Source organism: Ziziphus jujuba, chromosome 9 (genome assembly GCF_031755915.1).
Source record: "Ziziphus jujuba cultivar Dongzao chromosome 9, ASM3175591v1".
In the NCBI taxonomy this organism is placed as follows: domain Eukaryota; kingdom Viridiplantae; phylum Streptophyta; class Magnoliopsida; order Rosales; family Rhamnaceae; genus Ziziphus; species Ziziphus jujuba.
Genome location: NC_083387.1, coordinates 19,240,313 through 19,257,734, shown reverse-complemented (window position 1 = coordinate 19,257,734; position 17,422 = coordinate 19,240,313). Strand labels below are relative to the sequence as shown.

At 32.7% G+C, this 17,422-nt stretch overlaps 1 protein-coding gene across 2 annotated transcripts; it reads left to right on the top strand.

Moving 5' to 3' along the window:
• The first annotated feature begins 2,502 nt into the window (after positions 1-2,502).
• LOC107425550 (brefeldin A-inhibited guanine nucleotide-exchange protein 1) lies at positions 2,503-15,017 on the top strand. 2 transcript variants are annotated; one of them, XM_060820165.1, is made up of 11 exons: positions 2,503-3,904; positions 4,686-5,003; positions 7,525-7,852; positions 8,114-8,536; positions 9,016-9,308; positions 9,664-9,937; positions 10,323-10,825; positions 11,109-11,430; positions 11,801-12,158; positions 12,911-13,593; positions 14,064-15,017. In XM_060820165.1, the coding sequence occupies exons 1-11, from the start codon at positions 2,871-2,873 to the stop codon at positions 14,670-14,672; spliced, it is 5,145 nt and encodes a 1,714-aa protein (XP_060676148.1). In that variant the 5' UTR covers positions 2,503-2,870; the 3' UTR covers positions 14,673-15,017. The 2 variants fall into 2 exon arrangements, with proteins under 2 accessions (XP_060676148.1, XP_060676149.1); XM_060820166.1 differs by lacking the exon at positions 2,503-3,904 and having other exon boundaries at positions 4,835-5,003; positions 7,515-7,852.
• The last annotated feature ends 2,405 nt before the right edge of the window (positions 15,018-17,422 follow it).

Here is a 17,422-nt window from a genome sequence, read left to right as displayed (position 1 = left end):
GGTATGAGCTTCAGTTTAGAATTGGGTTTTGCGAATTGCATGTTTGAAAGTAACTCTTTAATGGCAATAAGTAGAACGAAGGATACAGCGGAAAGTTTTGTTAGTGAAGCACCACTTTGTGAAGATATTAAATATCTAGCAAGTTTCTTTGCTATAATGAAGGATACAGAGGAAAGTTTTGCTGGTGAACGACCACTTTGTGAAGATATTAAATATCTAGCAGGTTTCTTTAATAGTATTTCTTTCTCTTTTTATTCCTCAAACTTGCAATACAGTTACTTTTTTTTTTTCTTTTTTTTTTTCTTTATTTCCCTAGTGATAACAACTTGCAACAGAGTTGCACATGAAGTAGCAAAAATTGCATTTTGTAATGATTTGGATATTTGGCTAGAAGAGGGCCATAATGGCATGCTCTTGAACGCATGCTCTCGTTCAAAATAATGTAATTCTTTTACCTTCTTAATGGAAGTTAGATTTCTTTTATAAAAAAAAATTAATTGTAATGATTAGACATTTAGGTACACATAAAAATGTCGTTGCATGTGCTTTTATATTCCTTTCCTCCCCCTTTTTGGTGAATTGATTTTATATTACCATGTGTATACGTATATTACCACAATATTACTGTATAGCATTTCAATATCATTTTACACAAATATATATATGTATATATATATATATTCGTTTGGTGAATATCATTTTATATAACATATATGAAATATTTCGTTAATTATATTTTTGAACAATTCAGATGATAATAACTATGAATGATAATTTTTAAATTATATAAGACATTTAAATTATGCAAAATTTCCGAATTCATTTATCAAAGCAAAAATAATAATGATAATAATAATAATAATGAAATACATTGCTATTGAGGAAAAAATAAAATTTATCATTGATCAAATGAGGAAAAAATTATTCCGTTAAAGAAAAAAAAAATCAAATAATAACAACTGTCCAGAAAATAAAACATTTGTTTGCAATCGGTACATATATTATCATTATTTTTTTTGTGGACAAGGTTTGCAATATGTATATATACTTAAGAGAAAAACATATCTATATATATATATATATATATATATTAATATAGTCCTATGTTTTTTTATAGCAAAATTATATATATATCTTGTTTCCAAGATTTACAGTTTTTGGTAAGATTTTTGAGCCTTTTCTCTTGCAGTGATTTTAGGGGTATCAAATTGTTTATTAAATTTTTTTTATTAAATAAAAAATGTTAAATACTATAGGTTAAAATATTCATATAATTTAAATATAGAAAAATAAATTTTTAAATAAATAAATAAATTAAAAAAATAAATCAATTAAATATTGTTAAATCATCTATCACATCGTTTAATAAATAACTTTAGTAATTCTAAAATTATTATTTTCTCTTGTAACATGTTTAAATGTGAGTTCGCACCAAAATTCCATCCAAATTTTTTATGAGAAACAAACTATGTATAGTTATAAATTAAAGAGAGATGGTTTTTAGCATTCGGCTGTCCCTAGAGATTGTATATATATAATTGATCAAAATTAGAACTATATGCATTTTCCTTAAATTAAATGCAAAACGACCATTAGTGATAAATCTTAGGTTTTGGTTCAAATTTGGTGTTAAAATCCCCCTTTCTAATTTAGCAATGAAAAAGAGATGATAATATTAACTAAAACTTTATTTTTTTAAGTTATTAATTTGTGCAATAAAAAGGAATGAAATAAAAGATTCAAACTTAGTTTAAAGGTTACTTTTATCAAGAAGAAATTTAAGGTTAAATTAACGCTGATTAATTTTAATTAAACTTTATTTTTGAATTTAATAAATTTGCATTACATTAAAAGGAAATCAAACTTAGTTTGAAAAGATAAATTTTGATTCTGATTGTATATAATTATATTAAATTAAATATAAAGAAAATGATATATAAAGATTGGTGGTCAAAATTAATTGATTAAAAAAACTTAAATAAAGAAAAAAAATAATGATAGATTAGTTTAAGTGGTTAAGCATCTTTATTTGTACTTTGTTTGAACTTTTGTAGAAGGAGACTTTCTTTGCCTTCCACCTAAACTGTGCATGAAATATCTAAAGCCAATTTTAAGATTGTAAATTAGATAATTTATTAAAAAAAAATTTGAATCACTAATTAGATAATTTATTAAAAAAAAATTTGAATCACTAATTAGATAATTTATTAAAAAAAAATTTTGGTAAGATAAAATTAAAACCCAACGTATTATTATTTGTTTTTACTAAAAATAATAATAAAACAAAAGTAAACCAAAAGCTTATAAAATAACTTATTTATATCAATTATAATTTTATAGAAAAAATAAAATAAATAAACAAAAGAAGTCGGGTTTGAGGCCCTCATCGCTATGTTTGAAAATTATTACAAAAGTCAATATCCGAATTGGCAAAATGTGAAAAGGTGAAGGGTACGAATTATAAATGAACAAAACAGTATTTAGAAGCTCACGTGACAAAGACACAAGGGCAGAGAGTGTCAAAATGATCGTCGGCTTCGGTTCCCATTAGAGCACATTTACGATTGCGTAATTGTCGGTCCTCAGGCTCGTTCTCACTCAATCAGCCTAACAAACAAACCAGAAAGAGAGCCTTTTTCAATTTCAGATATATATATATATAGATATATATAAGTAAGAATTATATAAGATTATTGTTATTTAGTTTATAATACACTTTCTTCTTCGTTTTCTTCCTCTTACTCTTCTTTGGAAAAATCTAATCCCTCAGATGAATAAGCCCAACATGCACCGTTTAGATCTGTGAATGAACCACCATCTTCTGTTTTTTTTTTCTTCTTCGCGTGCACTGATCCGCCATCTCCGAATCCATGTCCTCCTCCCAAACCCTCGGCGGCATTTCCCGCTGCGGCCGCGTCCTTGGCCCTTCCCTGGACAAGATCGTGAAGAACGCGGCATGGCGGAAGCACTCCAACCTCGTTGCCGCCTGCAAATCGGCGCTCGACAAGCTCGAGACGCTCTCCGATTCCTTCTCCGATCCAAACTCGCCTCTGTCCGGTCTCTGCCTCTCTGACTCTGAATTCGTCCTCCAACCGCTCCTCCTTGCGATTGGCTCCGCTTACGCCAAGGTCGTCGAGCCCGCTCTCGAATGCGCCTTCAAGCTCTTCTCCCTCGGTCTCATCCATGGCGAAATCGATAGCGCTAAGCCTCAGAATATGGCGTTCAAGCTTGTTGAGGCTGTTTATAAGTCGGGCGGGCTTGGTGAGGAGGCGATCGAGCTTGGTGTGCTTCGTGTTCTGCTTTCCGCGGTTCGATCTCCGTGCGTGTTGATTCGCGGTGATTGTTTGGTGAGTATTGTTAGGGCTTGTTACAATGTGTATCTTGGTGGCCAAAATGGTACCAATCAGATCTGTGCCAAGTCGGTTCTTGCACAGATTATGGTGATCGTGTTTACCAGAGTCGAGGAGGACTCAATGGACGTTGTCATAAAGAGGGTCTCTGTGCATGAATTGCTGGAATTCACCGATAAGAACTTGAACGAAGGGAGTTCCATCTACTTCTGCCAGAACTTTGTGAATGAGATTATAGATACAAGTGAAGGGAGTTCTAAACAGTTGACGCCATCTCCGGTGCACAAACTGCAAAATGGCAATGGCTCCGCTGGAAAAGTAGAAGATTTGGGACATGGAGATTCGATTGAGGGAGCTGAATCGGGTGATGGTGGTGGCAGTAAGATTAGGGACGATGGCTTTCTTTTATTCAGAAATTTGTGTAAGTTGTCCATGAAATTCTCGTCGCAGGAGCACCCTGATGATCAAATTCTGTTGAGAGGGAAAATTTTGTCGTTGGAGCTGCTAAAGGTAGTCATGGAGAATGGGGGCTCGATTTGGCGCTCCAATGAGAGGTGAGTGATTCCGTAATCGGCCACTGTTGTTGGAATTGATCCTTTTCTTTTGGAAATCTTATTTGTCATTGGTTTGAAGTTGGGATATTGTAAAATATCTATCCGCTGTTCCGTTGTCCTGTCTTTTTGCTTTCGGCGAATACATAAGAGAAAATAGAGTAGTTAACTTTAATTTATCTAATTTATCTTATATTAGGATTTGCATCTTCGATGCTAGTGGTTCATACTAATTTTCATGTTTAAAAGGCTTCACACTCTGTTATGCAGTTACATTGTCTTTTACATTTTTCAATAATTGCCATGAATAACTAATTTATTATTATTATATTATATTATTGTTTGTATATAACGTACCTTTAGTTCTGATATGGAGGATTGGGGGTTGGGTGGGGTGGATACTGCTTGTTTTTCTTCCAAAATTACCTTTTGTTACTGTTTTGTTCTCTTAATTAAGTAGTTCAGCTTGTAAAATATATGGCCTCTATTTGAGGTCAGCCATATATCCATATAAACAGCATGGTTTTATTTTAGAGTGTTACTACTGTGGATCCTGGCTTGCGGGTTTATATTTAAAATTCCTTTAAGTTGAACATTGGTTAAATTCGAGCATGTGGAGATTTTATACACTTGGTTCGTTCTTTTGCATCCTTGCTACAATATGTAGAGTTTCATATATTATTTTGTACTTATTACTGCCATTTTTAGTTTATCACGTCTTGCTTGCCCCCTTATGATAAATCTTTGGTGAAGAAAGCAATTGTTTCTTTTTTACTCTTTGCAGGTTCCTCAATTCTATCAAGCAGTTCCTGTGCTTATCATTGTTAAAAAACAGTGCACTGTCTGTTATGGCTATTTTCCAGCTTCAGTGTTCTATTTTCATGATCTTGTTATCAAAATTTAGATCAGGGTTGAAAGCAGAAATTGGTATATTTTTTCCCATGCTTGTTCTCCGGGTGCTTGAGAATGTGCTTCAGCCTAGTTTTGTCCAGAAAATGACTGTCCTCAACTTATTGGAGAAGATTTCTCAGGATTCACAGATTATCATTGACATCTTTGTCAACTATGATTGTGACGTGGATTCTCCAAACATCTTTGAAAGGTATTGCGCTTCTCTATTATGTTTTAAATTTAATGTCCCATGCTTTTAATGAAAATAGACCTTTAATAGTTATTAGTAGTTAATAATTTTATTCCTGTTAGACAGCAAGTGTTTGTAAAGTGGTATTGATGTTGACTAACTTTTAAATAGGGTCTAATTAGCTTCCAATGATCAAATTAGTGGGCTGGGAACTTATGCTATCAGAGTGCATTATTGAAAAGATTAGATGAAGGTTTGGAGGGAAAGAGGATGGTGGAATCCACTCATGGCTTGAAATGGAATTGATGCCAAATAAAAATACTTCTCTGTTGTATGGTATTTGCTGGGAGAATAGTTAATGATAATCGTTCAGTCCTTTTAACCTTTATGAATGCCAACTGCTTTACATAACTTGAACATAGTGGGTTTGTGATGCATAAGGTTCCACAATTAGACTAAATGCTCTGGCTTCTAATGCTGTTGTTTTCATGTTATGCAATTTATGACCATGTCACTAAACATTGTGCATCACGTCTAAAAAAGTTCAAATGTGGGGTTAGGTGAATATTTACCTACTCCAACAAAAGTTTTACCTAGGATAACTTCATATGTTCTTGGAAGTTATTGCGTCGTGTAATATTCTGATAATCTGATTGTGATTTACATATCAACTGGTCAAATTGGATTTCGCAGCGGACAACAGCTTAGGTTTTAGGGTGAAAGCCAAAGCAATTTGGCTGTAAAAAGTGATAGAATATCTCTACATGTTGAGCATGGATGTTGTAGTGTCACATAAGGAAAGGAAAACAGTCTTTCAGTTGTTTCTTGGTTATCTGAAACACCACCCCCTAAAAGCTCCATGCTATAGCTCCTACAAGTTCCAAGTTCCTGTACTTTTTGCAACCAAGTGGAGTACTGTAAACCCAAATAAACTGAAAAGTAATGGGTGGTGCTATATGGAAATTACAAAAAATGTGTTTCTGTTATTATTTGTTTGTTTGTTTTTTATTTTTATTTTTTAATAAGAAATAAGCTTTTGTACACCAAATGTGTTCCAAGTTGCTTTACATTTTGCAAACCAAATTGATTAGTGTAATCCCAAATAAACTGAAAAGTAATGGGTGATGCTGTATGGAGATTAAAAAACAACATGTGTTTTTGTTATTATCTGTTTGTTTGTCTTTGTATTTTATTTTATTTTATTTTATTATCATTTCTTATTTTATATAAGAAACAACCTTTTGTTGATAGAAGTCAATATAAAGGGTAAAACGGAGGATGAGAAATCCTTGAAAACATAAATACAGCAAAAAACAAAAAACAGAACATTAAGACAATAATAAGGACTAAGAACATATCAGCTGCCCATGACATCTTTCAAATTTAGAACAATCAAAGAAAATGGCGAGTCTTCAAAGCTTAGTTTGTGGAGGCTACAAAGATGCTAAAGATTTAGCTTTCTCAAAGAGATCTTCACTGCTCATCTCTTTATTATCAAAAAATTTCCTAAAGCATTTGATTTGTATAGAAATTTTTTAATTTCTTAAAACATCTAACAAAGAACTGAACATCAAATTTGAATGATAGAGAAACTGAATATCAAATTTCAAAAATTGCTTTGAAGGATTAGTACAAGAATTTCCTAAAACATCTAACAAGGGACTCTGATCTTCAGTTTCTCTATCATTTAAATTTCTTCTAAATGAAAAATTCCAAATACTCTTATTATTAGAAGGAAAAAGGATAAGCAACAGAAATAAGAGCATTATGAACATTGGACAATCTGAAAAGTCTTGGAAAAGTGGTTGCAAAAGGCTGCTTGCCTCGCCACACATCTTTCCCGAAAACATATTTTGTTGCCTCTTCCCAGCTAAGAAATGTAGGAAAAGAAACAACTCCCTGAGATATAAATTTACATGGATTTCTAAAAGAACCTCCAGTCACAAAGTTTGAATTCCAGTTGGATGTAAATAACATTTGCTTCTTTTAATGACCATGTCACATAAGGAGTTTTGTTCCAAGGGAAATCTCCAAAGCTACTTTCCTAATAAAGCAATATTATATAGTTTTCTCTCTTTAAACCACTTGAAAAGAGAAGAAGAATAAAAGTTTTGAACTTTTGATATTAAGTGTGATCTATTTCCAGTAATCATATGACCTTCTCAAGCTATTATAGATGATCTTTTATAAATTGAGTCTGTAGGTTCTTTTGAATCTTCAAGCTCTACTTTAAATTTTACATAAATTTCTGTCATTTCAGTCTTTGACATTGAATAAATTTTTATAATTTAATCGAGTTTTTTGTTTGAGATAAATAATACTATATCAATATGCATATGGATATGCAGAACTTAGAACCAGTTATATGCGTCAAACCTTTTTTGCTTTCTCCCCTTTCAAATATATGCTTAAGGAAACACATAAAATGTGCAGGAATACTCAAAATTATATATGCTCAACCTTTTTAAGTGTAATTCCTTTTTCAGAATTGTGTTTAAGTGAAATGTATTAAAACCCTTATAATTCCATCAGATACTTGCAGGATTGTCAATGGCCTTCTGAAAACTGCTCTAGGACCTCCTTCTGGTTCAACCACGACATTGTCTCCTGCACAAGATATTACATTTCGGCATGAGTCAGTTAAATGCCTGGTTTGCATCATTAAATCAATGGGAACTTGGATGGACCAGCTAAGACTAGGAGACTTGGATCTGGTCAAGGGCCATGAGAGTGATTCTTCAACAGAGAACCATTTGACCCAGCCTGGAGAAGAAGGAACTTCTGATTATGAATTACATCCTGAAGGAAATTCAGAATCCTCAGATGCTGCTACGCTCGAGCAGCGTCGAGCTTATAAAATTGAAATGCAGGTTGAGCATTCTTTTACTTGGATAAGGACTATGTAATAAACATTTAATCGTTATATTTTCTCTGTAACTATCCTGAATCCATAGTGTACTAAACCGTCCACAAACGGATGTTTCATCTGTTTCATGATAATTTATTTTGACTTTATTGGTTTATATGCTATCTACTTTTTGCTAGCAATTCAGTTTATCATGTAGTTCCAGCTTACCAGCAACCACTCTGGTTCTACCTGTAGTTTGACAACTTTACCGGGTTTAATGCAGAAAGGTATATCACTGTTTAATAGGAAGCCATCAAAGGGCATTGAGTTTCTGATAAGCACCAAAAAAATTGGTAGTTCTCCTGAAGAGGTTGCTTCTTTCCTGAAGAAGACTAGTGGCCTAAATGAAACTGTGATTGGTGACTATTTGGGTGAAAGGGAGGAATTTTCCCTCAAAGTTATGCATGCTTATGTGGATTCCTTCAATTTTATTGGGATGGATTTTGGTGAAGCGATAAGGTTTTTCCTGCGGGGATTCAGGTTACCTGGAGAAGCACAGAAGATTGACCGCATTATGGAGAAGTTTGCTGAGCGCTATTGTAAATGCAATCCGAGTTCGTTTACCAGTGCAGACACTGCTTATGTTCTCGCTTACTCTGTGATTTTGCTTAACACAGATGCACATAATAACATGGTGAAAGAAAAGGTTTGCTTTCTGAACCTGTTCTTTGTATTGTTCTATAATAGTTTCTCCAGTTTTAAATTGCAAGACATTTTTTCAGTTGATATTTTGCTTTCTTAGACTTATTTTCTTTAGGTGCAACATTAGTTTTGATGTTTGTTTAACCATCCATTTAAAAAGGAAATTATTTAGTTTTTTTTTTATTATTATTTTTTTTACTTATTAGATTTTCCTACGTGTGGTTTTTCTCAGTATAGGAGTAGGAATCTTGTTTGCATAGTTATATTTTAGGATGTTGATTAATGATGCATCTGGATTGGGATAAAAGTGTTTGTCTTAATGATTACACTCTAATTTTTGTTCTAAATGATGCGTGACAAAATCTTCGCAATTGTTATGTCTTTTCAATTTTGCTGCTTGCAGATAATTACTTTGTAATATATGAATTAAAAATTGAGTTTGACTGTTATCTGAATTCTATCCTGCAATTGTTGTTCATCCAGATGACAAAGGCTGACTTTATTAGGAATAACCGTGGAATAGATGATGGAAAGGATTTACCTGAAGAGTATCTTGGCACCCTTTATGATCAAATTGTTAAAAATGAAATCAAGATGAATGCTGAACCTTCTGCACCACAGAGCAAGCAGGCAAATAGCATTAATAAATTACTGGGCTTAGATGGTATCCTCAATCTGGTGACTTGGAAGCAGACTGAAGAAAAAGCATTGGGTGCCAATGGGCTTCTTATAAGACATATTCAGGAGCAATTTAAAGCAAAGTCAGGAAAGTCAGAGTAAGTTAAGATACTAGGCACTGAAAGATTAACTTTTAAAGTTGTATTCATGTATTTTACATGTCTTTAGTAAAGGTGGTCTTCTCATTTCAATATTGATGAGGCACCTCAAAGTGGGTGTCTGGAGGTGTTCGTTTACAGATCAGTTGACACTTGAACTTTACCTTTGTTATACATTATATTAAATTTTTATACAGCCAGATCCAAGGAGGTTCTGGTAATTGTTATGAAACTTAATCACGTCTTAGGCAGCTAATTTATTCTGATCATTTTGGGAGAGCTGATATTTTCAATTGTTTGCCATCTATGCTGGGTCTTGTAACTACTGAATTGTCACTCTTGTTTGGTGTTGTAGGTCTGTATATCATGCTGTTACAGATATTGCCATATTGAGGTTTATGGTGGAGGTTTGCTGGGGTCCAATGCTGGCTGCATTTAGTGTGACACTTGACCAAAGTGATGACAGGCTTGCTACTTCTCAATGTTTGCAGGGATTTCGACATGCTGTTCATATTACTGCAGTGATGGGCATGCAAACTCAAAGAGATGCATTTGTCACATCCATGGCCAAGTTTACTTATCTTCATTGTGCTGCAGATATGAAGCAAAAAAATGTTGATGCTGTGAAGGTTGGTGTATTATAAATAAACAATAATGAAAAGGGAACTGTGCTTTCCTCAATTTCATTTCAGATACATTTGCTTCTGAATAGCAGATTAGGAAAGAATAGGTTTATCTGTATTTACCACATTGCCTGAGCTGATTGGATCTTGTGCATGATGATATTGTTATGCATCTTCCTTGTTCATTGGTCATATAATGGGTAACATGAAAGGAATGATAAGTTAGTTATTAGGATGGTACCCTTTGATTAAGACACTGTATGGTAACTACATTCTATATATATATATATATGTGTGTGTGTGTGTGTGTGTATCATTTGTATTGTGCTAGTAAGTCCATTCCATTTGCAGTGTCCTGTATTCCTCTTATGCAGATATTTCCTTTTGACAGGCAATAATAACAATTGCCATTGAAGATGGCAATTATCTTGAGGAAGCATGGGAGCACATATTAACATGCCTTTCTCGAATAGAGCATCTGCAATTGTTGGGAGAGGGTGCACCACCTGATGCATCCTTTCTTACTGTATCAAATGTTGAAACAGATGAAAAGGTACCAAAAGCAATGGGTTTTCCATCTCTAAAGAAGAAAGGAACTCTTCAGAATCCAGCTGTAATGGCTGTTGTCCGTGGGGGTTCGTATGACAGTACAAGTAGCGGAGTAAACACTTCTGGACTGGTATCTCCAGTACAGATTAATAACTTCATCTCAAACTTGAATTTGCTGGATCAAATTGGGAACTTTGAGTTGAATCATGTATTTGCTCATAGTCAAAGGTTGAACAGTGAAGCAATAGTGGCTTTTGTGAAGGCCTTGTCTAAAGTTGCCATGTCTGAGTTGCAATCTCCAACAGATCCTCGTGTATTTAGCCTCACAAAAATAGTTGAAATAGCGTAAGATCTCTCTCCCTCTCTGTCTGTCTCTCTCTCTCTCTCATTTTCAGAGTTTTGTTGCATGAATGTAATGGTAACAGATTGGAATTCTGCAATTAAATGATCCATTGCAAGATTTCTGTTTGGATTTATTTTTCCTAGTAGATACTTCCTTGGTGCTCTCTCTCTCTCTCTGCCCCCCAAATATTTGTGAGGAAAATTTTCTAATGATGAGTCGTGCAACTTCATTTGAACAGAAATATGTAGGATGTATATTATAATAATGAGATGATTTCTTTTGCAGGCATTACAATATGAATCGCATCAGATTAGTGTGGTCTCGTATATGGAATGTTCTCTCAGATTTCTTTGTTTCAGTTGGCTTGTCAGAAAATCTCTCAGTTGCCATATTTGTGATGGATTCATTACGTCAGCTTGCTATGAAATTCTTGGAGCGTGAGGAACTAGCAAATTACAACTTTCAGAATGAATTTTTGAGACCATTTGTGATTGTTATGCAAAAGAGCAGCTCTGCAGAAATTAGGGAGTTGATTGTTCGTTGCATTTCACAAATGGTGCTAAGCCGTGTCAGTAATGTGAAATCTGGATGGAAAAGTGTTTTTATGGTATGTTGTCTTTGACCATATAAATGCTGGGTTGATAAATTTCTTGGTCCTTGATAAAGCAATATTTCAAAATTTTATTAAGGACTTCTAGATGTAAGTAGTTGATTTTCAAAAAGGTTATTGATTGGTGAGAAAAAAAGGGGGGAATATCTGAGATGCCTGTTCCATTTTTGGTTTGGGTGCATGCATGTATATACAATTAGCATATCCATTTTTAACCCTTAAAGTTTTGGCTTTGGCTGGCTCTCTCCAATAGTTTATCAGTATCTTGCATGGCTAATACTATCTACTTTAGTTGGCATGCCTTGTTGTCAGCTTATGGATCATCTCTTTCTCATTCACTTTTTTTCTTACTCTGTTCTTTCATTAGATTTTCACGGCTGCTGCTGCTGATGAACGAAAAAATATAGTCCTGTTGGCCTTTGAGACCATGGAAAAGATAGTGCGAGAATATTTTCCCTATATAACTGAGACAGAGACGTTAACTTTCACTGATTGTGTCAAATGCCTCATAACATTCACAACTAGTAGATTCAACAGTGATGTTAGCCTCAATGCCATTGCTTTTCTCCGCTTTTGTGCAGTCAAACTTGCAGAAGGAGGACTTGTTTACAATGAGAAGAGCAAGGTTGATGGTTTCAATCTGGTTGTAAATGAGGATGCTTCAGATGTACAGACTGTAACAGAGAAAGATGATAGTACATCCTATTGGCTTCCTTTGCTTACAGGTGATTGGCTTTTAAGGCTATCTTCCTAGCAAATGCTGAACTGCTTAACCTTGTGCTTGGTGAACAACAGAACCCATTTCACATTCATTTGGAATCTCCTCTTTAGCCTTAAGGAGATAATACAAGAGGTTTCATAGTTATAGTCTTCCAGTTGAATCCACTTTTGTTATTCTATTTTACCTTTGGTGGCATATTGTTGTTAGACTTTATCAATTTCCTTCTATTTTCTGGTTGAGTGCTGTTAAAGTGCATGCAAATGCTCTTTATTTTGATTTTTCACTTGGTTAAATTTCTTAAATTTCCTCTTTAATAATCGTCTTTCATAATTACCATTTAGGTTTTAGTTTATTTAAAATTCATCATTTAAATTTTTTATTTATTGCATTGTGTAGTCTCTTATCATAAATATACAAGTCTTGCAGTCTCTTGTCACTTAAACAGTATTAAAAGTTAGTCAATTTGGTTTATCTCTTTTAAATAACAAAAATATCATTGTTATAGTTATATTTAGGTATATTATTGATGAACTTGTTGGAGAGTATCTCAAGAATATATCAGTGAGAGAGAAAATTGATGTAACACGGAGAACATAACTAAAATGAATTTAAATCATTTCAGAAAAATCAATTCATGATAACTAAACAGTTGTATAGCTAAGACTTCGGTGTCTCTTTAGCATTATTGCGTGGTCATATACTTTTCAAACACTGATGCATCTTTTATTTTACAAAATTAACATTGTTATTTTTTAGGTTTGGCAAAACTGGCATCTGATCCAAGATCAGCTATCAGGAAGAGTTCTTTGGAAGTTCTTTTCAACATTCTAAAGGATCATGGTCATCTTTTCTCACACACATTTTGGACTGGTGTTTTCAGCACTGTTATTTTCCCTCTATTTGATTGCGCATTTGACAAGAGAGAGACACCTATGAAAGATGATGAATATTCTCCAGTTTCAAGATCTTCACAGCACGAGGGAAGTACATGGGATTCTGAAACTTCTGCAGTGGCAGCAGAATGTCTTCTAGATCTATTTGACAGTTTTTTTGATGTAGTGAGGCCTCATCTACCTGGTGTGATATCAATACTGACAGGACTCATAAGAAGTCCTATTCAGGGTCCAGCTAGCACTGGAGTTGCTGCATTGATGCGTCTGACTAGTGATTTGGGTGGCAAATTTTCTGAAGATGACTGGAGAGAGATTTTTCTAGCCTTGAAGGAAGCAGCAACATCGGCAGTGCCTGGACTCATGAAGGTTTTGAGAACTATGGATAACATTGACGTGCCTGGTGTTTCTCAATCATATAATGATGTGGAAATGTCGTCTGATCATGGGTTGACAAATGATGATCTTGAGGATGATAATCTGCAAATGGCAGCATATGTGGTTTCGAGAATGAAAAGTCATATTGCGATGCAGCTTCTCATTATACAGGTTCTCTTCCTCATCCACCATCGTTTGCTTGCATGTATGATATGAATTGATGAATTACACATGTTGGTGAAGTTTCGTAGTCTAAAAGCTTTGCCTTTATTTCTTGAACATCGCCTTGAATTCCACAAAGTTTGGTAGACTCTTATTTCTTTCTTTATTCCTTGAACATCACCCTGAAATTTCTACAGAGGTGTGATTCTGTTTGCGTACTCATCTGTGTGTGCGTAGTACATAATTTTATAATAATAGGGAATATGAGGCTTGATTATGTCTTTAGAAACCCACAAGCCATCGCTAGCTAGATGACTTGCATAAGTATATTTTTATCCTGTGTTAGATGACTATGATTCAGTGCATTAACTTGCAACTTTGCTAGCAAAATTCCGCTGGCTTTTAGCAGATATCAAGATTCATGTAGATATGTCTTCTCTGTTGATTTGTGACAGAATGTCATCTACATTTCTTTTCAGGTTGTTACGGATTTGCATACAATGCATCTTCAGTCCTTGTCAGTAGCAAATACTTCAATCCTTCTTGAACTATTTTCCTCTATTGCATCGCATGCTCACCAACTGAATTCTGAGACAATCCTACAGAAGAAGCTGCAGAAAGTGTGTGCAATCCTGGAGCTCAGTGCTCCACCCATGGTTCATTTTGAGAATGAGTCGTATCAGAGTTATCTCAATTTCCTCCAAAATCTACTTGTGGATAGCCCATTGCTCTGTAATGAGATCAACATAGAAGCTCAACTTGTTGCAGTGTGTGAAAAAATATTGCAGATATACCTGAACTGTACCAGAACTTATTCCTCGCAGCAGAAACCGGTTAATCAGCCTGTCGTTCACTGGATTCTTCCTTTGGGTTCTGCAAAGAAGGAAGAATTGGCGGCGAGAACCGCTTTGGTTGTCACAGCATTGCAGGTATTGAGTGGTTTAGAAAAGGATTCATTCAAAAGGTACATTTCGCAATTCTTTCCGTCGTTGGTAGATCTTGTGAAGTGTGAGCACAGCTCTGGAGAAGTTCAGCGTGTTTTAAGCAACATGTTCCAATCATGTATAGGCCCAATAATAATGCAATGATTTATTATTTTTATGGTATACATATATATATATATATATACATACACATGCCGGTCATCAGATCTCAGTTTTCCTGTCAATTTTCTTCACGGACTGGTTTATGAGCCATGATGTAAAGTATATTATTCTTTTTTTTTTTTTTTTTTTTTTTTTGTAGTATATGCCAATTCTGGACTTTCCCAGATTTTGAAGGAATGTATGGGCCTAGTTGCCAACGATATATGGATTGGAAAAGTATATTTTCTATTTGACTACCTGAAAATCTGTATTGTTTGGAAGCACAAAAATAAAAAATAAAAAAATCTAATCTTCCAACTTTATCCACTGCCTGTAAGGTCTGGTTTATCATCTGTCTCATGTTCTGTCCAAAATTTCTGAGATTCAATCAGTAAATTATTTATATATTTATCAGCATCATCAACATATATAATTGTTATTCACAAAGAGAAAATAATAGTAATAATAAAAAATCAACATATATAATTGTTTGATGAAAAAAAAAAAAAAAAAAAAAAGGGCATCATATAGTTGTCGAAGAATCAATGGTTGTAATTCTTTTGATTCTACATCTGTTTTGGTGGGTTGGATAAAGAGCTGGGATGATCCATTGGCTTTCTTTGTCCAGTCAGTGCAGGATTGGGCTTGGAGAAATTTATGGCCTGTTGATGAATTGTGTCGTTGCAGGATGGAGTAGGGTTTTTTGTTTGTTTGTTGAGTTTATCGTACTAAGCACGGAGAGTTTATTTTTTTCAACGGCAACTACGTTATACCTCTACAGTTAATACTATTTTTTGCACTGTCTTCCAAGCGACAGAACCTATCAAATTACCTCCTAAATTATTATTTCCTTATAAGTTTAGTCTAATCATCCAACTTTTCCTAATAAATCTGGCAAAGTTAATCATATATATTATCACTAAAATAGAATAAAATTACAGGAAGAGTTATATGAGTTTTTTGTTTTTTTTTGTTTTTGGTTTTGTTTATCTTTTATTTATTTATTTATTTTTGTGAATGAAAGAGTTGTATGAGTTGTTTATGTTTTATTATATCAAATTGATACTTCAGAAAAAAAAAAAAAAATTGCTTAGGGCCAATCTGAGGGGTTTTTTGAGATTGGAAGTTATCACCGATACCGATAGTAGCTATATATGAATTATCCCAAAGAGATTAAAATGTAAGATAACTGAGAGGGCTAAAATATAGTTTTTTCTTTACTTTTAAATTATTTATTATTATTATTATTGTTCTTCTTATTATTATTTTATTAAGAAAATGGATCTATAAAAAAAAAAAAAAAAAGAAAAGAAAAAAGATGCTTATCATGTAGCTTAACTTTATTTGTAGCTTAATATCATGTTATAATTTATTTGAAAGACCAAAATGCTTATTAATCTTTGGATTTAAAATGCAATTACAAATAATTCTTGTGAACAAAATCAACAACGAATAAGTTCTAAAATAAAAAACAAATAAGTTCTTAAAATATGCTAAGATGATCCTAAAAACTTATGAACACGAATGAGAAATTGCACTTTCGGCTCTCAAATTTAAATGTTGAATTTATGCCTTCAAATTTCAATTGCTTGCATTGATCCAATCTGATTCTTCTGGCTAAAAATGGATAATGGCTCCAACCCATATGAACAATATTAAACTACAATTTTTACAAATTTATTGAAATTTAGATTTTCTAATTTTAATTTGTTACAATTTAAACTATCTAATTTTACATATTTGCATTTTAAGAACTTTTTAACCATTACCACCATTAGTAAATAATAATAATAATAATAATAATAATTTGATCAAAATGAAATAAATTAAAATTTGAAGGTTTAAATTTCAATTATTTAAAATTCAAAGGCTAAAAAAGGACGACTTTCTCAAATTATGGGATATTAAAGTACAACTACGTTTTTTTTTTTTTAATTTTATAATGTGATGAGAGGTTTAAACTATAGAATTATTTGCAAGGAAATAATGATTTATAACAGGATTGTCGTTGCCTACACAATCAAAATTAATACCGTTTAGAGACTTAGAGTCTTTAGACCCTGTTTTTAGAAAAAATATCTTTCCTACGTAAGAGGGTAAAATGACATAAATAACTTTATAATTCAAAAATGATTTATAATAACTACTAGAGTTATTATCATATCCAACCATGCCCAAAAAATTAATAATAATAAAAAGGCATATACACCCTTTATCTTTATTACTATTTTATCAAATATAATTATTATAAAAATAGTTTTCTTATTTAATTCTATTTTACTTTACCATTTTCATATTTTATTACATAATTTGTAATTTTGCTTCCTTTTTTTTTTCTTTTTTTTCTTCATCTTTTATGTTTTATTGTGTGATTCTATATTATTAAATATATTAAATTTGGCAATTAACTAGATACGTATATATAAACTATTAATAAAATTATATTTTTATACACTTGTAATTGACTATACTGTAATATTGAAAAAATTAATAGATTTCATTTTTAACGAATAAAAAAAGTTTATTGTAAGCAGCTTCAATTATATTAGTCTTTTTTTCAAATGTTAATATTCTTTAAATTCATTTTTTATTGACAAATAAATTTTTATGATTTATCAAAAAATTAAAATTAGATAAATAAATTAGAAATACGAACATAATTATCAACATGTAAGGAATACCAAGAAATAAATCAAAAAAATTAGAGATACCCATAATAAATAAATATTGATAAAACATATTTGGAATCATAT

Excerpts from the sequence above, each read along its gene's own strand:
- LOC107425550 (XM_060820165.1), top strand. The coding sequence starts at position 2,871 with ATGTCCTCCTCCCAAACCCTCGGCGGCATTTCCCGCTGCGGCCGCGTC. Across the intron at positions 7,853-8,113 it reads CTTATAAAATTGAAATGCAG|AAAGGTATATCACTGTTTAA; the intron begins GTTGAGCATTCT and ends GGTTTAATGCAG. Across the intron at positions 13,594-14,063 it reads TGCAGCTTCTCATTATACAG|GTTGTTACGGATTTGCATAC; the intron begins GTTCTCTTCCTC and ends ATTTCTTTTCAG.